Genomic DNA, 27,352 nt, shown 5'->3' with positions numbered 1-27,352 from the left:
GCGTATATCTACATGTATGTGCGTCACAGATATTAATGAAGGACAAAAGTCAGAAAAGCAAACAGTTTTTGGTAATGAGATGAGAAGCTGTGGTAAAGCTCACTCTCTCTCTTTCTCTTTTCTGTGGCTCTTAGTTGCCTTTTATCACTTAGAGTGAGAGTAGAAGAAGCTTATTCGACAATATTCTGCATTTACAGAAACATATTTTAGTAATAATTCTTATTTTAATTATAACCACTGATAATTATGATTTATCTTAATTTATTTTTGCAACTGTTAAACAGGTCAAAGAAAGTATCTGTTCCATCAACTGTGATATCCAGAGTGATTGGAAGAGGAGGCTGTAACATTAATGCTATTCGGGAGTTCACTGGTGCACACATAGATATTGATAAGCAGAAAGACAAGACAGGAGACCGGATAATAACTATAAGGCAAAATTTTGTCTCTTACGGTTTTTTTCTTTTGTATTTTATTGCACTAGAGCTTAATTATCAATATATATAAGCATTTGAGTTTTCAATGGAACTTTGTATTTAATAGCATACTTTTTAAATGGGAATTTGATTCGTGTTTAAGATAACCTTTACAGTTTTTTTTTTCTTATTTATATGCTCTTATGAAGTATTTCAAAGGGCTTTAAAGGAATTTTTCTTTTGTGTGTGTATGACAAAGGTTTGAATAATCTTTTCCTTATATAAACTTTTAATATGACATTCTTAAAAACTTTTTAAGAAGGAATGGGTTTCTAACACATTCTAATCTGTAGTTTTCCATCTTTCTCTTAAATTAGCATTTGAGATTTGTTATTCTGAGATTGTATCCTTAGAATATGAGCTCAGTAATAGGTTTAAATCTGAAGTGGATATTTGTTTTAAATTGAATACTTGAACATGTCTGTGCCTGAATACACTTAGAGTAAAGATGATATTCTAAGAAATCATAAATTTGGTTGTGAGAGACAGGTGCCCTTCCCCGTAATAGAAGGACAGATAGTTTTTTGGCCTGCCTCAAGAGGAAGGAAGCAATTAACCAGCTCTGTTTTGCACTTATCCCCTTCTCCTATCTTGTTTATCCCTCCCCTGGGATAGGTGTAGTCACAACTTGCCTTATCCAGAGAAGAGGGGAAGTAGATACCCTTTATAAGTAATTTTCCCCTTAGGGTCTCCATAAGGCTTTCCTTTCAATCAAATATTTTCCTGAACATCCAAGACTGGGGTTTGACCTTATGGCCATCGTTGTAATTATCAGGATTCTTCTCTCATTTTGAGACATCTGTCCAAAGGAGTTATAATAATCACTCTACTAATAGAGAAACCACTAATAAATATAAATGGGGTCATCTTAGCTACGAGGATTTAAAATAAAATACTATTTTCTTACTCAGTGGTATTATTTTTCTTGCTTATTTGTACTGCTTTTAATATTGATCAGCTGTTTAACTTCATGGTAACAATATAGATTATGTAGGATTTTAAGTGCAGTGCTTTTCCTGTCTAGAATGCATTCCACAGTAGGAAGATGATTGTTTAGTCTGAGGAAACAATAGTGAAATTAAATTTTTGGGAAAAGAAGTCATTTACTTTTCCTTTGAAAAATATAGTGGTGTGTCAGGACAGTTTATTGCTTTGTTTGCATGATACCTCAAAAATAGTCAGAAAGTTGCTTCTTAACTTGTATCTGTTCTCTGTATGTGTGTACATACACATACACACATGAATTAATTTAGGCTTTACATATTAAAAAGGGGAAATTGGACCTAATTTTTTTTTTTTTTTGTCAACTTATAGGGGTGGCACTGAATCAACAAGACAAGCAACTCAGTTGATCAATGCTCTGATCAAGGATCCAGACAAAGAAATTGATGAACTTATTCCAAAGAATCGTTTGAAAAGCTCCTCAGCAAATTCCAAAATTGGGTCATCAGCACCTACCACCACTGCTGCTAACAGTTCCTTAATGGGAATTAAAATGACGACTGTAGCTCTGTCATCAACATCTCAAACTGCCACAGCACTCACTGTGCCTGCAATTTCTTCTGCATCTACTCACAAAACCATTAAGAACCCAGTGAATAATGTGAGGCCTGGTTTTCCAGTTTCTCTTCCATTAGCATATCCTCCTCCACAGTTTGCACATGCTTTGCTTGCTGCTCAGACTTTCCAGCAGATCCGTCCACCAAGGTTGCCCATGACGCACTTTGGAGGTACTTTTCCACCAGCTCAATCCACTTGGGGTCCTTTTCCTGTCAGGCCTTTGAGCCCTGCCAGAGCTACTAACTCGCCTAAGCCTCACATGGTGCCTCGCCATAGCAATCAGAATAGCAGTGGTTCTCAGGTGAATTCAGCAGGTTCTTTAACTTCAAGTCCAACAACTACAACCAGTTCATCAGCTTCAACGGTGCCTGGTACATCTACAAATGGCAGTCCAAGTTCACCTTCTGTTAGAAGGCAGCTTTTCGTCACCGTTGTGAAGACATCCAATGCCACCACAACAACAGTCACAACCACAGCAAGTAACAACAGCACTGCACCCACAAATGCCACATATCCTATGCCTACTGCCAAAGAACACTACCCAGTATCATCCCCATCTTCCCCATCACCACCAGCCCAGCCAGGAGGGGTTTCTAGAAACAGCCCTTTGGATTGTGGAACAGCATCTCCAAATAAAGGGGCATCTTCCTCTGAACAGGAAGCAGGTAGTCCACCAGTAGTAGAAACAACAAATAGTAGACCTCCAAACAGCAGCAGTTCTTCTGGGAGTTCATCAGTTCATTCTACTCAGCAGCAACCTCCGGGATCTATTTCTCAGGAGCCAAGACCACCTCTTCAGCAGTCTCAGGTTCCTCCCCCGGAAGTTAGAATGACTGTTCCTCCTTTAGTAACAACAAGTTCTGCTCCAGTGGCGGTGCCTTCTACTGCCCCAGTGACTTACCCTATGCCTCAGACACAAATGGGATGCTCCCAGCCTCCGCCTAAAATGGAACCCCCTGCTATTAGACCACCCTCTCATGGCACAGCTGCCCCTCACAAGAATCCAGCTCCTGTGCAAAATTCATCTGTTGCAGTCCTCAGTGTCAATCACATTAAAAGACCTCACAGTGTTCCCTCTTCTGTCCAGCTACCTTCGACCTTAAGTACACAAAGTGCTTGTCAAAATTCAATACATCCAGCAAATAAGCCTATTGCTCCCAATTTCAGTGCCCCCTTACCATTTGGGCCCTTTAGCACATTGTTTGAAAATAGCCCTACTTCTGCTCATGCCTTCTGGGGAGGATCTGTTGTTTCATCTCAGTCAACACCAGAATCTATGCTATCAGGAAAATCCTCATATTTGCCAAATTCAGATCCTTTACATCAGTCTGATACTTCCAAAGCTCCAGGTTTTAGACCACCATTACAGAGACCTGCTCCAAGTCCCTCAGGTAAGTTTGTATTTCTGACATTCTGCAGCTGCTCATTTATACAAATGATGTTGAAACTCTTGGTTATTTTCTAATACTTTTACTCTGTGACTGGGTCAGATAGACAGTAGTACTAATTCAAATGCTATTGTATTGACTGTGTCTAGAATGGCATTATTATTTTTTAAATCTTTTTAGAAGCTGTAATGGATTTTTATCTTAAATTTACTATAAATAAATTTATTCATCAGGTATATTTTTCTCTCTCAAAGTAAAGAAAAGGGGACTTCCCTGGTAGTCCAGTGGTTAAGACTCTACACTCCCAATGCAGGGGGCCCGGGTTCCATCCCTGGTCAGGGAAATAAATCCCACATGCCACAACTAAGACCAGGAACAGCCAAATAAATAAATAAAAATATTTTATTTTTTTTTTATTTTTATTTTTTTGCGGTACGCGGGTCTCTCACTGTTGTGGCCTCTCCCGTCGCGGAGCACAGGCTCCGGCCGCACAGGCTTAGCGGCCATGGCTCACCGTCCCAGCCGCTCCATGGCATGTGGGATCTTCCCAGACCGGGGCACGAACCCGTATCCCCTGCATCAGCAGGCGGACTCTCAACCACTGCGCCACCAGGGAAGCCCCTCATTTTAATTTAATAAGATAATGCCATCAAAAGTTTGCTTTTAGTTCAAATAAAAAATTATTACCAAAGATTTTTAAATTTTGATTTCACTTCCGACTGTCTTTTTTGTTTTAAAAATAATGAGAAAAATATAGAGATACATAGTTCAAAAGGGTAGGCACTAACTATATGTGCTATTTAAATTTAATAAAATTAAAAATTCATCTCAGTCAAACTGCCCATTTTAAAAATTTTTTCCCAGTTTTGTTGAGATGTAATTGATGTACATCACTGTATATGAGTTCAAGGTGTAGAGCATAATGGTTTGACTTACATACATTGTGAGATAATTGCGGCAGTAAATTTAGTTAGCATTCATCATCTCCTATAGATACAATTTTTTAAAAAAAAGAAAAAAGAAAAAATATTTTTCATTGTGATGAGAGCTCTTAGGATTTAGTCTCTCTTAACAGCTTTCCTATGTATCATACAACGGTGTTAACTACCATTACTATGTTGCACATTACATCTCTAATACTTACTTATCTTGTAACTGGAAGTTTGTACCTTTTGACCACCTTCCTCCAATTCCCCCCCCCACCCCACCTCCACCTCTAGTAACCACAAATCTGATCTCTTTTTCTATGAGTTTGTCTGAGATTCCACATAAAAGTGAGATCATACAGTTTTTGTCTTTCTCTGTCTGACTTATTTTACATAATGCCCTCATGGCCCATCCATTTTGTCAGAAATGACAGGATTTCCTCGTGTTTTTTTGTGTTTTTTTTAATGACTAAATAATATCCCATTGTGTGTGTGTATGTGTGTGGTATGTATACATATATGTATACATACCACAGCTTCTTTATCCATTCATCCATGAATGGATACTTAGGTTTTTTCCACGTCTTAGCTATCGTATATAATGCTGTTACGAACATGGAAGTGTAGGTATCTTTTTGAGTTAGTGTTTGTGTTTCTTTTGGATATAGTTCCAGAAGTGGAATTGCTGGATCATGTGGTAGTTCTATTTTTAGTTTTCTGAGGATCCCCCTTATTGTTTTCCATTGTGGCTGTAGGCTGGTCATATTTCAAGTGCTTCCTTGTTAAGCACATAATGGCTGGTAGCTGCAATATTGGAGAACCCAGATACTGAACACATCTGTTAACATAAAAAGTTCTGTTAGACAGTGCTGATATCTAAAGAGGATCTAAAGATCTGGTTTTGAGTGACTGCTTTTTCTTTTTTAACTTTTTACTTTGAAATATTTTTAGATTTATAGAAGACTTCTATAATTAACCCCAATTTCCCCTAAGTAAACATTCTTACACCATATATTTATTAAAACTAAGAAATTAATATTGGTACAGTACAATTAACTGGACTACAGACTTTATTCAGATTCCACAGTTTTTCCAATAATGTTCTTTTTCTGTTGCAGTGTCCAGGATACCAAGTTGCATTTTGAGCTTTGTGGTTTTGTTGTTTTTTTTTGGTTTTTTTTTTTTGCGGTATGTGGGCCTCTCACTGTTGTGGCCTCTCCCGTTGCGGAGCACAGGCTCCGGACATGCAGGCTCAGCGGCCATGGCTCACGGGCCCAGCCGCTCCGCGGCATGTGGGATCTTCCCGGACTGGGGCACGAACCCGTGTCCCCTGCATCGGCAGGCGGACTCTCACACTGCGCCAGCAGGGAAGCCCAAGCTTTGTGTTTTAATATGAATATTTCAAATAATTAAAGATAATTTCATTGAGTTATTTGTAGTGAGGTGGATGGACCTGGAGTCTGTCCTACAGAGTGAAGAAATTAGAAAGAGAAAAACAAATACTGTATGCTAAAAACAAATACTGTATGCACGTATATATAGAATTGGGAAAAAAATGTGGTTCTGTAGAACCTAGGGGCAGGACAGGAATAAAGACGTAGATGTAGAGAATGGACTTGAGGACACGGAGAGGGGGGAAGGGTAAGCTAGGACTAAGTGAGAGAGTGGCATGGACATATATACACTACCAAATGTAAAATAGATAGCTAGTGGGAAGCAGCCGCATAGCACAGAGAGATCAGCTCGGTGCTTTGTGACCACCTAGAGGGGTGGGATAGGGAGGGTGGGAGGGAAATGCAAGAGGAAAGAGATATGGGGAAATATGTATATGTATAGCTGATTCACTTGTTATAAAGCAGAAACTAACACACCATTGTAAAGCAGTTATACTCCGATAAAGATGTTAAAAAAAAGTCTACCATTAAAGCAATAATAAAATAAAAATAAAGATAATTTCATGCTAGAGATAGACAAACTATGGTCCATGTGCCAAGTATGGCATACTACCTGATTTTACATTTGTGGGTTTTTTAAATTGAGTTATAACAATTATGTAAGATTTAAAAATTTTTTAATTTTTAAAAAATAATATGTGACACAAAAAATAGTACATTCGGAACTTCCCTGGTTGTCTCGTTAAGAATCCGCCTTCCAGTGCAGGGAATGTGGGTTCAGTCCCTGGTCAGGGAACTAAGATCCCACATGCCACGGGGCAACTAAGTCCTGGTGCTGCAGTTAGAGAGCCCACGCACTCTGGAGCCCGTGCGCCACAACTACAGAGAAGCCCACGTGTTGCAACTAAGACTAGATGCAGCCAAAAATAAATAAATAAATAATTTAAAAAAAATAAAATAGTGCATTCGAATTTCAGTGTTCATAAATAAAAGTTTTACTGAAATACATCTATGCCCATTCATTTACATATTGTGTTATGGCTGCTTCCATGCTCTGCTGACAGCCTAAAAATATTTATTATTTAGCCCTTTACAGAAAGGTTGCCAACTTGTTATGTGTTATTGAAGAGATGACATTCTGGGACTAAAAATTTCTAAATAGAATGGGAACTGATTGTTATTTTTACCTATTTCTATAACACATAAATATAATGTAAAGAACATGGTCAGTAAATATTTCCTTGCTGGGGGTTGATTGAAATATTTTCATGTACTTTCAAAAACACTTTCTCTTAATACTAAATAGAATCAATATAATTTGGTTGTAAAAGCTTCATATGCTAACTAGTACATTGGAAATGCATTTACTTTTTTCATTTTTTTATTTTTAAAAAAGTTTTATTGGAGTGTGGTTGATTTACAGTGTTATGTTAGTTTCAGGTTACAGCAAAGTGAATCCATTATACATATATCCACTCTTTTTTGGATTCTTTTCCCATATAGGCCATAACAGAGCATTGAATAGAGTTCCCTGTGCTATACAGTAGGTTCTTATTAGTTATCTATTTTTTGTCTAATAGTGTGTATATGTCAATCCCAATCTCCCAATTTGTCCCTCCCTGCCCCTTACCCCCAGGTAACTGTAAGTTTGTTCTCTACATCTGTAACTCTATTTCTGTTTCATAGATAAGTTCATTTGCACTCTTTTTTTAGATTCCACATATAAGCAGTATATGATATTTGTCTTTCTCTGTCTGACTTCACTCAGTATGACAATTTCTAGGTTCATTGATGTTGCTGCAAATGGCATTATTTCGTTCTTTTTTATGGCTGAGTAATATTCCATTGTATATATGTACCACATCTTCTTTGCCCATTCCTCCATTGATGGACATTTAGGTTGCTTCCATATCCTGGCTATTGTAAACAGTGCTGCAGTGAACATTGGGGTGCATGTATCTTTTCAAATTACGGTTTTCTCTGGATATATGCCCAGGAGTGGGATTGCTGAATCATATGGTAGCTCTGCTTTTAGTTTTTTAAGGAACCTCCATACTGTTCTCCGTAGTGGCTGTACCAATTTACATTCCCACCAACAGCGTAGGCCAGTTCCATTTTCTCCACACCCTCTCCAGCATTTATTGTTCGTAGATTTTTTGATGATGACCATTCTGACCGGTATGAGGTGATACCACATTGTAGTTTTGATTTACATTTCTCTAATAATTAGTGATGTTGAGCATTTTTTCATGTGATTTTAGCCATCTGTATGTCTTCTTTGAAGAAATGTCTATTTAGATCTTCTGCCCATTTTTCAATTGGGTTGTTTGTTTTTTTTGATATTGAGCTGCATGAGCTGTTTGTATATTTTGGGGATTAATTGGAAATGCTTTTATATTTCATTTTTGTAGAGTTGGAATTTAGTGAAAATACTTCACTTTTCAAAAAATGTGAAATCTAGGTAATGTGTTAAGAAAGACTAAAATTAAGATTTAGAGAAAAAAAAATAAATTCTTGTTTTGTGGAAAAGTATAGAAAAAAGCCGTGCTCCATCGGGAGGTAAGGTTTTGGGGTGTACAGTTGATTAGAGCCAAAATTAGCAATGAAGTTTAACTTAAGAGTCTATCAGAGGGAAGTATTAGATTCAGGTCAACATAGGCATGTTTGCCTTTACAGCTATACCACTATTTCTACACCCTAGAAATTAACATTAATTCAGTAATAGCACCCAATATGTAGTACCATCATCCCAAATTTACCCTTTATGCCTATATGTTTCTTTTTTTCTCCTTTTGATCCAACCAATCAAGATTCACACATTGCTTTTGGCTATTATGTCTCTTTGATCTCCCACAGTCTAAAACATCTCACCAACTTCTTTTGTTCTTCTTGACATTGAATCCTTTGAAGAGTCCAGTTGTACTGAAGAATGTCCTACATTTCAGATTCACCTGTTTTCTCAATCTGTGGTTACATTCTGGTTAAACATTTCTAGCAGGAACATCAGATAGGTAATGTTTGAATCTCACACTGCATTGTATCAGGAGGCACTCAGTGACAGATTGTCCTTCTCTTATCTATGGAAAGCATGGCCACTTAGTTAAAATGCTGATTGTCAGATCTCTCTATTATAAAAGTATAGCTACAGGGGCTTCCCTGGTGGCACAGTGGTTGAGAGTCCACCTGCCGATGCAGGGGACATGGGTTCGTGCCCCGGTCCGGGAAGATCCCACATGCCGTGGAGTGGCTGGGCCCGTGAGCCATGGCCACTGAGCCTGCACGTCCGGAGCCTGTGCTCCGCAACGGGAGAGGCCACAACAGTGAGAGGCCCGCGTACCACAAAAAAAAGAAAAAAAAAAAGTATAGCTACAATCTTTTTTTTTCTCCTATAGTTTTTTTTTGGTTTGTTTTTAGTTTTGTGGGGTTTTTTCGGTTTTGTTTTTTTATTTTAGTAGCACTCTTAAGTTCACAGCAAAATTGAGAGAAAAGTACAGGGGTTTTCCATATACCCCCTGCCTTCACACAGGCATAGCCTCCTTTATTACTACATCCCACTTCAGAATGGTATTTTTGTTACAGTTGATGAACCTACAGTCATACATCCTTATCAAAGTCTGTAGTTTACATGAGGGTTCATTCTTGTTGCTGTACATTCTGTGGGTTTGAACAAAAGTCTAGTATAGTAACCATTATACTATCATCCAGAGTATTTTCAGTGCCTTAAAAATCCTTTGTGGTTTGCCTACTCATCCCTCCCTTCCCCATACATTTTTAAAGGTAAAATTTTATACAACTCCTTGGCCACTAAACCTATTTAAATTCTAGTGTTAATATTAAATCTATATGTATTCTATAATAAGTAATAAAATATCAGAATTAAAATTAAATGTAAAATGTTTTCCTTGGTAATTTCTTTTTCATAGCTATCTTTAGGAAATAAAGGGGGAAATAATGAGTGGAATAATGAGTGGAATGAGTGGAAGAAGTAAGCAAGGAGAAATTTTTTTAATAATCTAAAATATTTTTGGATATATTAGGGACCTCTTGGAATTTTAGGTTTTTCTAATTGTATCTCCTAGGGGTAACTATTATAAATTATGATTATCTTCTACATTATAGGTATTGTCAATATGGACTCACCATATGGTTCTGTAACACCTTCTTCTACACATTTGGGAAACTTTGCCTCAAACCTTTCAGGAGGTCAAATGTATGGACCTGGGGCACCCCTTGGAGGAGCACCCACAGCTGCTAACTTTAACAGACAACATTTTTCCCCACTTAGTTTGTTGACTCCATGTTCATCAGCATCAAATGGTGAGTAATATACACTGTAGTTCCAGAGGAAGAGTTTGTCTGTATGTTCCCTTAAAAAACAAAAGGTTTTGGGCTTCCCTGATGGCACAGTGGTTGAGAGTCCACCTGCCGATGCAGGGGACATGGGTTTGTGCCCCGGTCCGGGAAGATCCCACATGCTGTGGAGCGGCTGGTCCCGTGAGCCGTGGCCGCTGAGCCTACGCGTCCAGAGCCTGTGCTCCGCAACGCGAGAGGCCACAACAGTGAGAGGCCCGCATACCACAAAAAAATCCCCCCAAAAAGAAAAGGTTTTAAGTTTTTCAAAGTTTGGAGTCTTTAAGTTTTAAATCTCTTAATAATTTAATTTCTATAAAAATGTAATTTGTATTCATGGCAATCTGAAATCAGGAGGAATTTAAATAGAATTTCCAGGTTTTTAAAGTATTAGAATCAGCTTTGGCTCTATCAAACCTAGCATATTATATTGAAGTTGATTTCTAAGAGGGATCATTTTTTGAGAATAAAAAATCTTGTTGTATCATCTATTGATATACACTTACTTTCAGGTTTGAGAATATAGCTCCCAAGAAGAAAGATTTGTAGCCTTAAAAGTAGTATAAATATAATGTTCTTTTGGGCTACCTTTAAATCTCATCTATTACATAAATAATACAACTGATTTCACATTACCAGATATGTGATTTTAACTGTAGTCAGACTTTGAAGCAGTGATCAGATTTTTCAGACCAAGGAAGATCATTATTCATCATTAGGGAATTCAACTCAGATTAAGAGAATTCCATAGTGAGGCTATTATTTGTGGTTATTTATTTATTTAGCGAGGATAAAGGCATCAAATTGCTTTCACCTTGAGGAAATTTTAATAAGAATCCATTTTTTTTTAAACTACCAAATTTCTTCTAACAGTGTTAGAGCCCAGTTAATAGAGACTGGTTAACTGAATGAAAGAGTAAAAGAATATTAGTATTTGAGAGATGCATATCAAAGTACATTGCCAGTGAAAGCATGAAGTAAGGTGTAGCATATAGTGAATTTACATATTTATAGTTTTTCTTGTGTTTGTCAAATAACAAGGACTGTCACTTGGAATATTAATTATCCTTGTACAGGTGTCCCTAAGTGAAAAGACGTGGTTTAAGAAAGAATTCAAAGTGACTGTGATAAAAACATGCCAGAAACAAAGTGAGAAGTACGGAATAAAGTACGAATGTAAGAAGAAAAAAAGTTTACAGCAGTTCTCATTGAGGATACTTTACCCATCTTTGAAGATAAAGTGAATATACTATAACATAGCTACTTAGCCTGGCTTATCTAAACTAAGCTATTAACAGAACACTGAAACTAAATATAGCTCTAAGGAATAACTGATTATGACATTTAAGTCTTAACTATCTGGCTTATAAGGAAAGGTTATAGCCTCAGTTATTTAAAGCTGTATTCAATGCAACATAAATTTCTGTGTACTAGAGGAATATGGTAACTGTTTTATTTATTTAGTTTATTATAAGGAAGATTGATAGGTATATATTGAATGGAAGGTAATTCACTCTGTATTAAAAGTTGGCCTGGGCCTTCCTGGTGGCACAGTGATTAAGAATCCGCCTGCCAATACAGAGGGCACGGGTTCGAGCTCTGGTCCGGGAAGATCCCACATGCTGCGGAGCAACTAAGCCCATGCACCACAACTACTGAGCCTGTGCTCTAGAGCCCGTGAGCCACAACTACTGAAGTCCACGTGCGTAGAGCCCATGCTCTGCAACAAGAGAAGCCAACGCAATGAGAAGCCTGCACACTGCAAACAAGAGTAGCCTTGCTTGCCGCAGCTAGAGAAATAGAGAAAGCCTGCACACAGCAATGAAGACCCAACACAGCCAAAAATAAATAAATAAATAGATTTATTGGCCAAAAAAGGGGGGGGAATTCCCTGGCAGTCCAGTGGCTAGGACTCCGAGCTTCCATTGCCAGGGGCATGGGTTCGATTCCTGGTCAGGGAACTGAGATCCCACAAGCCGCGCCATGTGGTGCAGCAAAAAACAGAAAAAAATGGTACTTTATCCTAATTCAGGGTTCTCTCCCTTTAGGGAGGTGAATTTGAAGAGATTTTAGGGCAAGTTACAACAATTAAGGAAAAAAAGAAAAAGAAAAGTAAAATATTGAGGATTACCAATGAACTCTGTTTGTAGTATAGCTAATAACCATATGTTAAATGATAATAACAACAGTTAATTTACTGAGGTTTAGATACTTTTCAAGGTAATTTTCCCCCCAGATTGCCTTTGTCAGCAAAATCCTAATATAGACAGTTAGGTGAGCTTAGACAAGTCATTTCAGTGAACCTCAATTTTCTGATCTGTTAATATCCACCACACTGGATTAGTTTAAGGAGTAAATGGGATAATCTACTATTACTATTGGTCTACTATTATCTACTATTACTACTATTATCTACTGTTATCTACTATTACTGTTGGTCTTTTTTCTTTTTGATGATAATGAACAGTAAGTGTTAGTCCTGTTTTCTAATAGTTTTAGAAATGTACTAATGGAATGGTAACAGAAGAGCAAACATATTTATAAGTAGCCAGTGATTAAAAAGTCTGAAACATAATTTTTGAATGATTTTACCTGCTTAGTTTTTTCTTTGACTCCTCTTAAAATTAGTTTTTATTCCTAAGTATAGAACAGATCTGAATCAGTGTCTTCTGAGTATGTTGAGCTGAAACTAAACCGTTATAGGAATAAAAACATCTTCCTTAAAATATCTACATATGGGTGATTCATATTCACCTATTTTTATATAAAAATAAGGATAGTCTTTGATTTTCATGTTCATAAAGAAATAGGAATTGGGAGAAAAGGTGTTAAAATTGTAACATCATTGCTATTGAAATGTGTTACCTGAAATTTTTTGGTACTTAATCTTTAAAATAGAGTGGATTCTCAGAAGCAGAGAATGTTTTAATATAAAATAAAACATACTTACTGATACTAATGTTTATTACTTTAGGAAATACATTAGAGATTTTTTTTCCCCTTTTGAACTGTGAACCACTCAAGGTAAACATGTTGCATTTGATTATATCTCTAGGGTCTTTAAAGAGTAGCACAAAGAACCCGTGTATATCCCCCCACCCCCACTCACTAATTGTTAACATGTTGCCACATTCCTCCCTTTCCCCACCATGTATCCCTGTGTGTATGAGTGAGTGAGTGTGTGTCTGTGTACATGTGTGTATGTAGAGTATGTGTAGGGATTGTAGGGTTTTTTCCTGAATCATTTTAGAGTTAGTTGCACATATCAAGCTGATTCCCCTAAATACTCCAAATTATAATATTTTGGAAGAACAAGAACATTCTCTTCCGCAACTACAATGCAGTTGTCAATTTCAACAAATTTTACATTGATACATTATTATTATCTAATGTATAGTCCATATTCACATTTCATCACTTGTCCCAATAATGCCTTTATTACTTCCTCTCATTCAAGATTCAAATCAGTATCACAGATTGCATTTAATTCCCATGTCTTTTTAGTCTCAGAAAGTCTGGAACTGTTTCCTTAGCCTTTCTGTATCTTTCAAAGAAAGCTTTTTTTTTTTTTTTTCCAGATTATAGGTCAGTTGTTTGGTAAAATGCCTCAGTTTGTTTTTCTGATATTTCTTCATGATTAAGTTTAAGTTATATATTTTTGACACGAATATTAGTATTAGTCAACATTGCACCCTTCTCACTGACATTAGAAGGTATAAAATGTCAGTTTGTGCTATTATTGGTGCTATTAACTTTGATCTCTTGGTTTCACAGATTTCTACACTGTCAAATTGTCATTTTTCCCTTTGTAATTTATAATTAATATGTGGGGAGTTGCTTTGAGACAATTCTTATTCCTCATCAGACTTTCAAGCAGAATATAAGGGAAGGGGGGTGGAGAAGTAGCGCTTATCTCAGTAGAAATAATAGTTTTATTTTTGTAACCATGATAATATTTATAAATTTAAAACAAAACCAACCTTGATAAAGGGAAAAACACTAAAATTGAATGTAAATAGAAACAAGTAAACCTATCTGTATTTTAGGTTATTAACATAAACCTACTAAAAGAAAAAGAAACAATCCAAAAAACTCTTAAAGACAGTAGTATTTTGTATACCCTTCAGTCTAAAGACAAATAAACTTCAGACAAATCTGCAATTCTACTTAGGACATTTGTTTTTTTATAATATTATGGATAAACAATTTTAAAACTATATGGGGTATATTGTAAGGTTGAGCAAATGAATAAGTAAAAATATTGATGATGTGATCCAGGATTCTCACTGTAAGAAGAGAGAAATATAGAGTAGAGTAAGGCAAGGAAAAACGCCATGGAATTGGATTGGAATTAGAGGATCAATATGAACTCATGATTTTATTTTTTCTTTTATTATTATTTTTTAAAATAAATTTATTTATTTTTGGCTGCGATGGGTCTTGCTGTGAGCGGGCTTTCTCTAGTTGCAGCAAGTACGGGCTACTTTTCGTTGAGGTGCATGGGCTTCTCATTGTAATGGCTTCTCATATTGCAGAGCATGGGCTCTAGAGCGCAGACTCAGTAGTTGTGGCGCACGGGCTTAGTAGCTCTGCGGCATGTGGGATCTTCCCGGACCAGGGCTTGAACCCATGTCCCCTGCTTTGGCAGGCGGATTCTTAACCACTGTGCCACCAGGGAAGTCCATGAACTCATAATTTTAAAATGATGTTATGTGTTGCATTGAGTCATATAAAATTGCCATTTCGCCACCCCCACCCCCCCAGCACTGCCTACTGAAAGGGCCTAGAAGCAATGAATTTTCAGTAGCACTAAGCATATTCAGTGTCCAGATCTGTCTGTTAAATATTTTAGTTTACTAAAAGAAACTAGGTCTTCTTGGGGAAATAGCTGATTGGAGAGCTGGGGCAGGGAAAGTATAAGGGGAGCCTGCAAAAGTCTTAGAGTGTCAGAAAGTAATTCAGTGCTCAGATGATTGGGACATGTCAAAAGGACACAGGAGGCGGCTTGAAAGGGGCTCCCACTAGCCAAATTCAGGACAATTTGACCATCAAAATGAATAATGTCAGCTCATTGAATAAAACAAAAACCCATGTTTACATAATGATTGTAAATAAAATTTTAAAATGCAGAAGAGGGAATGTTGCTCCTTACAGTATAATGACAACTCATAAATGTAGAGGAATTATAATTTGAGTCATCATTTTGCAACTGTTAGAATGATTGATTCAGGCAAAACTCTCAGACTTTTTTACCTTTAGTACTGAGCTTTTAATTAGTTTGCATTTTCCTTACCTAATGTAAATCTTAATACTTTTTAATGACCATTTAGTTTGTTTCATCCGACTTCTAACTCTTCTTTAGGTAATCTGTTCACATGAGTGTAATTTCATGTTTTTGTTTATTTCTGGTAGTCTTTTAAAATTTTGTTTTTAGTGTTTATATTTTTCTTAAAAATTGCCATTCTGGGTGCTGTTGTAGAACTAACCACAGAAGCATGACTTGTTTTTCACAATATATGTATCTGCTTTATGTACTTGAACAGGTTTTATCACCACTTCTCCATACATTCCACTTTTCTTTTCCCTCCCCCCTCTTTAGGACATCAGGACATGGTATTAGGACTCTGGCAAATTAAGTTGGGATGTGGGGGACATGGGTCCCTTCCTTCAAAAAAAAAAAAAGAAAGCAAAGAACCTTCCTTGAGGCCCCCAAACAGCAGATTGGTGATGCCGGAGACCCTTCTGCATACAGTCTGGGCAGAGATCACTTCAGCCCTTATTCCACTCAAACTGCTAAGGTCTATCCTACCAACATTCAACCAGTCCATGCATTGAGTACTGATCACTGGGTCTGGTCTGTGAGCTTCAGGCCTTGGCAAATTTAGTCAGTGGGCCATTTTGACATTCAGTCTTACAAAGCTGTTGTCGGATCAAAAAGCAGTAAAACAGCATTAACAGTGTTTTAAGGAAAAAACTAATTTTACATCGTGACTCAGTACACATGTACCTGTGTGTGATTGAAATATATTTACAAAACAATACTTATCCTTACAATATATGTTGCATGCTGGTATTTTCTATTCTGTTTTCTTTAACCTTTAAAACAATTTTTTACGTTAGTCATGACCAACCACATTCATCTCATGATCTACTATAGTTTAATCAACACTGAACTGAAGCATGAAAGTACAGTGTAATTTTCCTGCAGGAGCACTTTTTCCATTTGTAAGTCACATTGCTCTTTCAATTTGAATTCAGGACCCTGTTGTCATTTCAGAACTGAGGTGGATTTACTGAAGCTTCAGTTTCAGTATAATCTTATTTGCAGGGGGCCCTGCCAAGGTCCTGTACCTGATTTTGTATTTGCAGTTTCGCATTCTTTTTCTAAAACAGATTCCCAAGATTATATAGGGTCCCACAAAACCTCTAAAACCTTTTTTTTCTCTAATATATGTTAGCATATTTAATAACATGACTCTGATTTCGATTTTGCTTCTTTTTTTCTAATTAAAGAAATTATAATAATTAGAGATGAGAAGAGAAATTATAATTATGCTCTTTTCGTAGCAAGGAATATAGACCGACCCAAGCAATCTCAAGGAAAATGGTATTTACTTTAAGGCTGTGCAGGGCAATCTTCAGAACTGTCCAGGATTTAGTACAGCAACTCTCTATCTCTTTCTATAGTGGATTTATGATCTCTCACTCATGGTCTGTTTCTTATCTTGCTTACTCTCTTTACACCTAGGCTTCTTCGTAATCTCATCCCAGGGCAAATTTCTTAAATGAGGTGGGTTAGCAGGCAAGCCTCGTTATTCTGCTCATTTAAACAGAATATGGAGGGTTTCTTGGGACCTCCCTAGTGGCACAGTGATTAAGAATCCCCCTGCCAATGCAGGGCACACAAGTTCGATCCCTGGTCTGGGAAGATCCCACATGCCACAGAGCAAACTAATCCTGTGAGCCACAACTAGTGAGCCCGCATGCCACAACTACTGAAGCCTGCGTGCCTGGAGCCTGTGCTCCACAGCAAGAGAAGCCACCACAATGAGAAGCCCGGGCACCGCAACAAAGAGTAGCCCTTGCTTGCCGCAACTAGAAAAAGCCCGCTTGCAGCAATGAAGATGCAAGCAGCCAAAAATAAATAAATAAATAAATAAAACAGAATATGGAGGGTTTCTGTTATTTTGCTTTGCTTTTGTTTTTTGAAGGATACAGTAAAAGAGTGAAAAACTAGCTCTAACGTAGAAGTTAGGGCAGGCTCCCAGAGATGAGTCTGAGGAAAGGTAGGATTCATTTGTTCTCCTTCCATCAGTCCTTCCTGCTTGCCTTCCACCTCTGCTTCCTTCCTCCCTGTCACCTTTGCCTGTGTCTTCGTGTTAGTTTTCTGGGTTGATTTTTCTCAGGTATATAATTGTGCCCTTTCAATATGTAGTTTAAAAAACAAAAAATAGAACTTTGTGTATCATATTTACAACTGCTTGTGTTCCTTGCAGTTCGATTTAGTCTTTTCTGGAATATTCTTTCATTTCTAATCCTTTCCTGAGTTTTGTCATCTTGTTTCTAGTTTTACTAATTCTGAATTATGCTGTTCTTTCAAATCTTTTATTTCTTTAAGCTCACTTTGGAATTTTAGATTATAGTCTCTTTCTGATGTGCCTTTACAATATTAGACTAGAATATAGCACTGTTTTTTTGTTTTGTTTTGTTTGTTTTGTTTTGGGTTTTTTTGCGGTACGTGGGCCTCTCACCGTTGCGGCCCCTCCCGCTGTGGAGCACAGGCTCCGGATGCGCAGGCTCAGCCGCCATGGCTCACGGACCCAGCCGCTCCGCGGCATGTGGGATCTTCCCGGACCGGGGCACGAACCCGCGTCCCCTGCATCGGCAGGCGGACTCTCAACCACTGCGCCACCAGGGAAGCCCAGGGACTGTTTTTTTTGGCAGCAGGAACTGGTTTCGTGGAAGACAGTTTTTCTATGGACGGGGGTAATGGGAGCGCTGGGGAGTGGCAGATGAAGCTTTGCTCGCTTGCCCGCCGCTCACCTCGTGCTGTGCGGCCCGGTTCCTAACAGGCCGAGGACCAGTACCGGTCTGCGGCCCAGGGGTTGGGGACCTCTGGTCTACAAGTTATTATGGGTCCATATCTCCTTTAGTTAATAGAATAGCTTTGCATGGAATTCGACTGCAGTTCTATTTTGTTTTGAATTTTTTAATGAAGTGAGTTTTCCTGAACATTTAGAAGGAGTAAGTGGATCCGGATATCTTCTCTAGCTTAAAGACTCTAGAATTTCCTCTTATAAGAAAGTGTGCAAAAATATGGTCTTATACTTTGTTAAATCTCTTGGCTTTGTTGTCCCTACCCACCCATCCAACCTACCCACACCTCTTCTACCTCTGCCTTACTCTTGACTGGATATTTCTTCACTTTGCTTTTGTTGTCGCTTTCCTGTTCAGTTTAGAATCTGTTCCCAGAAGTTTCTTGTCAGTGTAGGACTTTATCAGCAGGTACCTTTAAGAAGTTATAGCGAGGACTTCCTTGATGGTCCAGTGATTAAGAATCTGCCTTCCAGTGCAGGGGACGTGGGTTCGATCCCTGATCAGGGAACTAAGATCCCACATGCTGTGGGGCAACTAAGCCTGCACGCTCTAGAGCAGGGGTTCCCAGCCCCCCCCCGCAGCCTGTTAGGAACCGGGCCTCACAGCAGGAGGTGAGTGGCAGGCGAGCGAGCAAAGCTTCATCTGCCGCTCCCCATCGCTCCACATAGCTCACGTTACCATCTGAATCATCACCCCCATTACCACCTGAACCATTCCCCACCCCCCCACACATCCCCCACCCTGTGGAAAAATCGTCTTCCACAAAACTGGTCCCTGGTGCCAAAAACGTTGGGGACCACTGCCCTGGAGCCCACGTGCCACAACTAGAGAGAAGCCCGTGCACCGCAATGAAAGATCCCACATGCTGTGGGGCAACTAAGCCTGCACGCTCTAGAGCAGGGGTTCCCAGCCCCCCCCCGCAGCCTGTTAGGAACCGGGCCTCACAGCAGGAGGGGAGTGGCAGGCGAGCGAGCAAAGCTTCATCTGCCGCTCCCCATCGCTCCACATAGCTCACGTTACCATCTGAATCATCACCCCCATTACCACCTGAACCATTCCCCACCCCCCCACACATCCCCCACCCTCTGGAAAAATCGTCTTCCACAAAACTGGTCCCTGGTGCCAAAAACGTTGGGGACCACTGCCCTGGAGCCCACGTGCCACAACTAGAGAGAAGCCCGTGCACCGCAATGAAAGATCCCACATGCTGCAACGAAGATCCTGTGTGCTGCAACTGAGACCCAATGCAGCCGAATAAATAAATATATATTTTTTTAAAGTCATAGGGCCCAAGTTGCTTCAGCTTTTTCAGACCTTACTGTGAATCCCTTACAATCACCCATGCATAGGCAGAACTCTCCCACTGTCACCTGCTGTTCTCAGATTGGCCTGCCCTGCTTTCCTTTGAATACCTTTGACTGTTTTGTGGCTCTTCTGTTCTCAGGTCTAGAGAATTGCTTCCTTCCACACAGATGCTACTACTACATGAGTCTTATAGCTGTTGGTGATTTGTCCCCATTCACTTGTATCTTTGGATTCATTTGGATATCTTGTCTGTTTTGTTATAGATGTTATCCATGGGCATGGGTTTTGGGCTTAGCTAACTTAGTGGCTTTTTTTAATGGGAAGAATCAAAACCTGTGCTACTGTTACTTCCATCATCCTAGAATTCCTTCTTATACCACTGTAAGATGAATTTTTAAATATTTATAATTTTTTGAAGACACATGTGGCTTTTCCATTTTCTTATCATTTGTTAAAAGTAAATGCTGTCAAGTAATGCTAATGGATCCATGACCGCAGGAAATGTATTTTAATTTTTCATTAGAAGGTAATAGTTTTCTTGGTTTACTTTTACAGTTAAGTCCATGTTTCATGTTTTTGTTCCCCAATGAAATCAGTATCCATACAATAAATTATAATTTATAAGGTACTTTAGCATTCATTCCTTTTAGTTAATAGTCACTACATCTCATTGAGTGGCGGTACTATCAATTTAACCAAAATAGACTTCTGCAAGTACTAGTAAGATGGAATTGATCCCCACAGTACTTTCCAATTTTGTATGATTCTAAAATATATGTGAGAAGTCTTCTAAAAAACATGTTCAGGCCAATAATATTATTGAATTTTCTCTGTCTTCCAAGTTCCCTGAAAAGTACCTCAGGATATAGAAGCACTATGTTTGTGTGTACAGATAGATTGATTGATTTTGTAAATTTATTAGCTACCTAAGTCCTTTTGGATAGATACATACACACACACACACACACACACATTCCCACGCACATACATATAGAAAACTTAAATGCAAACATAAATGAAAAAATATTAAATGACTATCACTAGGGCATAGAGTCAGTTATGAATAAGTTGTATCTATGCAGGTAACTCTTTTGACTTTTTTTTAAATTTATTTATTTTTGGCTACGTTGGGTCTTCGTTGCTGCACACAGGCTTTCTCTAGTTGTGGCTAGCGGGGGCTACTCTGGTTGTGGTGCACAGGCTTCTCATTGCGGTGGATCCTCTTGTTGCAGAGCACAGGCTCTAGGCTCATGGGCTTCAGTGGTTGTGGCACACGGGCTCAGTACTTGTGGCTCGTGGGCTCTAGAGCACAGGCTTCAGTAGTTGTGGCGCATGGGCTACTTGCTCCGTGGCATGTGGGATCTTCCAAGACCAAGGCTCTAACCTGTGTTTCCTGCACTGGCAGGCACATTCTTAACCACTGCGCCACCAGGGAAGCCCAACTGTTTTGACTTTTAAGCTTCAAGCTCCTCCACAATTCAGACTCTATTTAAATTTGAATGTGCTTGAGATTTGAACTTTTCATAAGAAATACAGTTTTGGTTATTTTTGTTTATCCTTCTTCTCTGTAGTGTGTAAAGAGATTAAATCACTAATGAATGCTCCCAAATTGCCTATATTAAGAACTAGCTTTGTTTTGATAAGTAGAGCTTAAACTGCCATTTCTAAAAGTGTTCTGTGGAATACCCACAAGACAGAATGAAACATTTGGGTTATGAAGCATAGCCTTCTGTTGGTATTTTATCAGCATATTAAAGTTCTGTGAAGTCCTGATTTAAAGAAACTTATTTTTTTCTTAAGCTTGATCTTCCAAATTTGTTAGATACCTGAATATCTTTGTTTTTTCATCATAACATACCAAGGGACAAATGTTCCCAAGGAAAATAGTTTGAGAATTGCCAATACAGGCAGTGGTTTTCCCCACCTCCATTTTGTTGTTGTCATTGTTTGTTTTTTTAATTTAAACATTGTCTTCTCATTGCTCTGGTATCTATTTTACCCACTGTCAAGGGTAAATTTATTTAAATATTAATTAGTGTGTAGTTGCAGCATTCACACCTTCACATTCTACTATCACGAAACTAAATGGGAAAATTGTGAGCCGAATTAAAAACTGACTGCAGAGTCATAGAACTTTAACCAAATTTTAATATACATAATTTATTATCTAAGCATTATACTCAAATTTCATTTTTTCTTCAAAGAATGCATATTTAAGATATCTTCAGAATTTAAGATTCTGTTTTACAAAAGGACAGGCTGTATAGTTGACATGTATATTATTTGAAAATATCTTTTCTCTAGATTCTCCTGCACAGTCGGTATCCTCCGGAGTTCGTGCACCTTCTCCTGCCCCATCATCAGTACCTTTAGGGTCAGAAAAGCCCAGCAACGTCTCTCAGGATAGAAAAGTTCCAGTCCCTATTGGGACGGAACGTTCTGCACGTATCAGGCAAACTGGAACTTCAGCTCCATCTGTTATTGGGAGTAATTTGTCCACATCAGTAGGGCATAGTGGCATCTGGTCCTTTGAAGGGATTGGTGGCAATCAAGGTATGATATGCTATTCTGCTTACTGGAAAGTAAGTTTATGCATTTAACTAAAATATTGTAAGCAGTATTTAATTATCATAGGCATTCTTTAAAAATCTGTGTTCATGTCTTTTTGTTTTGACTAATCAATTTATTTAAGAGTTTGAAACATTTTTTTGTTCCCATGTGAGCTCTTACTGAATTTATCATTGCTTTCTGAAGATAGTTTAATGCAAGCATATTATTTTCTTCATATTAAGGAAATATTAATATTTCTTTTGGGTCTCTTAAGCTTTTATCTTAGCTTTTTTTGTTTTGTAACACAAAGTGTTTATGTTACTTTGTTAGGCTATTATGTCACTACCTACAAACATGGAAATACTGTGATAAACATATAAAAGTAGGTCATTATTCTGAAGGGATTCACAATTCAATATGGAAAATATTCAAAATATATAAATTTTTTTTGCTGCTTTCTGATTTTAAATATCACCAATAATTTTTTTCTGCCTCTTCATTTTCCCTCAGACAAAGTAGACTGGTGTAACCCTGGGATGGGAAATCCTATGATGCACAGGCCAATGTCTGATCCAGGAGTGTTTTCACAGCATCAAGCAATGGAGCGAGAGAGCACAGGAATTGTAACTCCTTCTGGTACATTCCATCAGCATGTTCCTGCAGGATACATGGACTTTCCTAAAGTTGGGGTAATGGTGATTTAAAAGCATTTTCATTATTTCAAAATGATTTTCTGATTATTAGCCTTATTTCACTTACCAGAGTATAAGCGTCTCTGAAATGATGCTGGAGCTTTGGCTTGGAATTATAGGTCAAAAGCTGGCTAAAATATAAACATTTATAAATACTGACTTTGTCCCAGTTTAGAGAAATGTTTTTTGACAAAATATTTTATATACTAGGCTTATAGTATCTTCTGTTTAGTGCTAGAAGAAATCATATTGTGGAAAATAATTTTTACATCACCTAGATAACTTATACTTTTCCAAAATGAGATGAAGTTTCAAATATCAGTTTTAAGGCTATTGATTATACTGGGAAAAGTAACCAGTGACTTGAATGTCCATAATCTTTGCTTTCTCCTCTTTTAAGGGTATGCCTTTTTCTGTGTATGGGAATGCAATGATTCCTCCAGTAGCACCTATTCCTGATGGTGCTGGAGGACCCATATTTAATGGCCCTCATGCTGCGGACCCCTCTTGGAATTCCCTGATAAAGATGGTTTCAAGCTCCACAGAAAATAATGGCCCTCAAACGGTAAGGCTGATCATTCAGTGAACTTTTATTTAGTGTTTATGAGCTGCCAAGACAAATGGGATAAAGATAAATCATTGTTGTGAGAGCGTATGGTGAATTTGAGCAGTTGAGGAAATTGAGGGAAGTTTAATGTAGCTGAAATACAGCAGAATGATATGGAAAATGGTACCAAAGGTAGTGGTTTGGGGCTAAAATTATGAAAGGTATAATTAATATATTCTGTTGGGTGGTAAGTAAAACATTTTAAGTTGCAAAGTGTTGTAATATAATCTTATGTATCAGAATTTACTAGTGGTGTGAAAAGGGCCATCTAGAGGTTATTTATTAAAAGTATTATAAATGTCAAAACAGTATATAACTGTGAAAATGCACAGAAATGGTTGTATATTTTAGCTTATTATGGTATATGTTTAATACCTGATTCATTTTCCTTCCACAGTCATCAACCTGTATGTACTCACATAATGGTTTTTAAAAAACGATGATAATTCAGATCCTGTTTGAGGGATAAGAGGAGAGGCAGGAAAACAACAGATAAAAGTGGTTTATCACTGCTTTTCTTCATTGTTTCCCAGCATGTTGCAAACTGATTGAGACTTAGCTATTTTAGTTCATAAATATTAGGAGCACTTCCTTAGTGTTGAAGAGTTTTGTTTTAATCAAATATACATTCAATACATATTTAATAAGATGTGTGCTCTGTATTCATAGGTGTGGACTGGACCCTGGGCACCTCACATGAACAGTGTGCATATGAACCAGCTTGGCTGATGAGGATCAGCTTGTTAGCCTGCAGATTCCTTTTCATTCAGAGGAAATCACAAGTGGCCGAAAAAAAATTTATGCTCCCAAATCATTCTACTGATGTGCTTGACTGAAGTGTGTAGGCTTTTTGCAGAAGAACTTACTAACTGACCTACTTTCTGTGAACATTTGTGACTGCCCATTCCCCATCATCATCTGTTTTACCTTAGTTAGCATTTTTCTTATCATTTTTCTTTTTTCTTTCCCTCTTCCCCTTTGGACATAACTTTCTGTTGAAGCTGTTCTTTGGCTGGTTGGTTTTAGTACTGTAAACTGCTTCTGAGCAAACACGGAAATTTAGCAAAATTATGTAAACTTGATCCTGAAGTTTTAGAATGGCAAATAAATGTACAATTGTTTACATAACAGAAAAGGCTAAGCAGAAAGTAAATTTCAATATGTCAGTATAGAGGCTCTACTTTATGTAGACTTAAATTAATGTGAGATATGTACCTTCATATTCAGAAATCTGGATGTTTCCTTCATACATTAAACTATTAATAAGTACAACTTTTTTGCTTGTGTAATTTAAGTATAAAGTAAAACAATGGGCATTATCAGTGAATGCTTCCCGACGTTGGCTTTTAAAATACCCATGCTTCTCTCTTTTGAGTTTGTTTGCAGCAAGGCACATATAGAATAAGAAATTTATCACTTTTTCATGTCTCTTTATTACCTTGTCACACTTTTAAAACTAATACACACTTCTCTCTTCATTCTTTTTTTCTCTCTTCACCCTTACCACTAATACCAGTAAAATTTTCTTGCTGATAGTGAAATAATTCTGTAAAGATTTTTACTCTAATGGCTGCTACGAAGAGGTGGAGAATCTTCATCATCACTTGTCGTTTCTTCTAACCATAAAACATACAGTCTTTTTGAGAATTTAAAAAGCCACCACTGGTTCCCAGTCAGCATATATAAGCCCTTAATATACTGTTTATTATTAAACAATTCAATGTACTATTTTATATTGGATAATATTGATTCTTAACATTGGCTTTCTGGTCACCAGGAGTCAACATAAAAATTCCAATTTTCAGTAATTTAGTGGAAGGTGTTTGGTTTTTTGGGTTTTTTTTTTTCAATTTTAAAGGCTTCTTAATCTCTACACTTGTATATTAAAAGTGAAAGGGATCAACAGCTAACTTGGGGCAAGTAATAAAATACATTTTGCATTTTTCATTAAGACAATTTATGGTAGACATGAATACACAGGTTACAAAATGAAGTCTCCATTTAACCTGTTTATATAAGACACAGGGCCACACTAAACTACTCAGTGGAATTTATCTATTCAGTTCACTTTGAACAATAAACAGTAACATATCCAAGAAGAGTATGTATCCTACCGTCTCATGTGGAAAAATAAATTATATGGTTGAAATGTAAAAGAAAGTAAGCATAAAAGTAAAGTGATGTATATATCAATCTGTCTTTTTAAAAAAAAAAATTAGACCTAAATTCCTCACTGTTGAAACATAACGAAGATTCAGATAGATCACCCACAGTTGACAATATTAATATGGTTCCTTGGCTGTTCAAGTAAATGAAATGATTTCTTTATTCTGGTAGCCTGAGTAAAGAGTAAAAAAGAGGATTTCTCAAACATATCCAGAAGTTTGTAAACAACACATTTATATCTTTTATTTTAGGAGGTGGTCTTAAAATATATAAATTTGTTTTCCTACCTGTCCTTGATTGATATGACCAAATTTAAAGGAAAAGCTAAATGAAAACCTACAAATAAATATACTTATGACATAAAATTATTGCACTTTACTAAGAAAGGGGTATAATGCTATTTAACAGAGTATTTTATGTATGACTTTTGCCACCATCCTATAATTTTTTGCTTGATTTCTTTGCTGTGTTTACTAGAGTTTATTTTCTAATTAAAATAATCTTGCTAGATAACAGATACTAGCCAGTATTTATCAAAACACATGACTTGTGTTGACTCACAAAAGTGAATTTCTTAAGATAGGGTGTCTTACTAAAAAAGAAAAGGAAAAAAAAACCTTATATATATATTTTTTACTTTAAAGCTACAGGACAGGGGAGTATTGATTGGAATGTTCCTTATTTAGTTTTGGGGATCAGGCTTGTTAAATACAATACCATGGTTTTAGAAGTCTGTAGTAGGAACATTTTTCAAATACATTTTTTATATTTCAGATGTAATGCAGTGCACTTTTATTTGAACAATAAAAAACATAATCTTTTGAGACCATGCAGGTCTTTTTTTTCCCCCGTTTTGAAAGTAATGTGGTATGTATAATTGCAGACTATGTAAGGTATTTCTTTTCTCTTATTCTTTTAAGAAGCAGCTTAACTCTTGGACATAACGGTTAGGTTAGTTCACACCTTAAATCCCAAAATAGTTAATATCCCAATTATTGTGTAATCTGTTTATACCAACCATTCCATTTTAGAGATAATTTTGTTTACTTGTGCCAAGAGAATCCCCATTTCATGCCTTTTCAACATATATTTCAACATATACCAATATATTCAAAAAAAGTAATTTTAGTATTCATGTGAAAGATATTTTCCCCTTCTGTTCCCTGTTACTGTAAAGTTAAATCATTTTATTTTATTAATAATTGAAAATTACTTTTTTTTGGTAATTATTATACTTACCTTACAGTCATTTTTCTTCTCAGGAAAAAGAAGGAGGTAAATAGTTCACTAACTGTTCCTGTCTTGTTTTTCATGAAAATATTATTCCATTTTTCTTTTGATTCAAATGACCTAATACACATTTCATAAAAACTATTTTGCACAATAGTTTGCACAATAGTGAATACGTTATTCACTTTAGTTTTAAAACAATGCAAAGTGTTAGATTAAACTGGAAATCTCGCATTAGAGAACAGAACATTTAAAGAATGACAAAACTTTCAAATAACAAATTTTAAAATCAGGATTATTTCAAAATGATTAAAATATCAAAGGAAAACCATTACACTGTTTTTCATTACTAATATGGAGATTCAGTATTCCAGTACTCAATGTATTTTTACTTTAGATAAATGTATTCAGATGTCTTTTAATATTAATGTGTGGGACACTTACATTATACTTTGTAAATTCTGGATGCTCCTGAATCTCTTTGGAAATTTATATATCCTATTGATAAATGCTTAAACAAGTCACAACACTCAATTAACTGGTGTTATTGTGAATCAACTGGTGTTATTGTGAATCAACTGGTGTTAATTCCAGGTGACTGGAATTTAGGG

The 27,352-nt window shown here is 37.0% G+C and overlaps 1 protein-coding gene across 8 annotated transcripts in view; it reads left to right on the top strand.

Annotated features, from left to right (window-relative positions):
* The window catches only part of ANKRD17 (ankyrin repeat domain 17), a 160,973-nt gene extending 134,097 nt beyond the window's left edge, over positions 1-26,876 (top strand). For all 8 annotated transcript variants that reach the window (XM_024754072.1, XM_024754067.1, XM_024754066.1 and 5 more), the window contains 7 exons: positions 285-434; positions 1,791-3,427; positions 9,864-10,061; positions 21,801-22,049; positions 22,557-22,735; positions 23,139-23,303; positions 24,015-26,876. In XM_024754072.1, the coding sequence (XP_024609840.1) occupies positions 285-434; positions 1,791-3,427; positions 9,864-10,061; positions 21,801-22,049; positions 22,557-22,735; positions 23,139-23,303; positions 24,015-24,074 (2,638 nt within the window). In that variant the 3' untranslated portion in view covers positions 24,075-26,876. The remainder of the gene's footprint in view (positions 1-284; positions 435-1,790; positions 3,428-9,863; positions 10,062-21,800; positions 22,050-22,556; positions 22,736-23,138; positions 23,304-24,014) is intronic.
* Positions 26,877-27,352: the final 476 nt, after the last annotated feature.

Source organism: Neophocaena asiaeorientalis, unplaced genomic scaffold, assembly GCF_003031525.2.
Source record: "Neophocaena asiaeorientalis asiaeorientalis breed wild unplaced genomic scaffold, Neophocaena_asiaeorientalis_V1.1 scaffold148, whole genome shotgun sequence".
Taxonomy (NCBI): Eukaryota; Metazoa; Chordata; class Mammalia; order Artiodactyla; family Phocoenidae; genus Neophocaena; species Neophocaena asiaeorientalis.
Note: the sequence above shows the minus strand (reverse complement) of the source record. Positions and strands in the feature narration are given on the sequence as shown.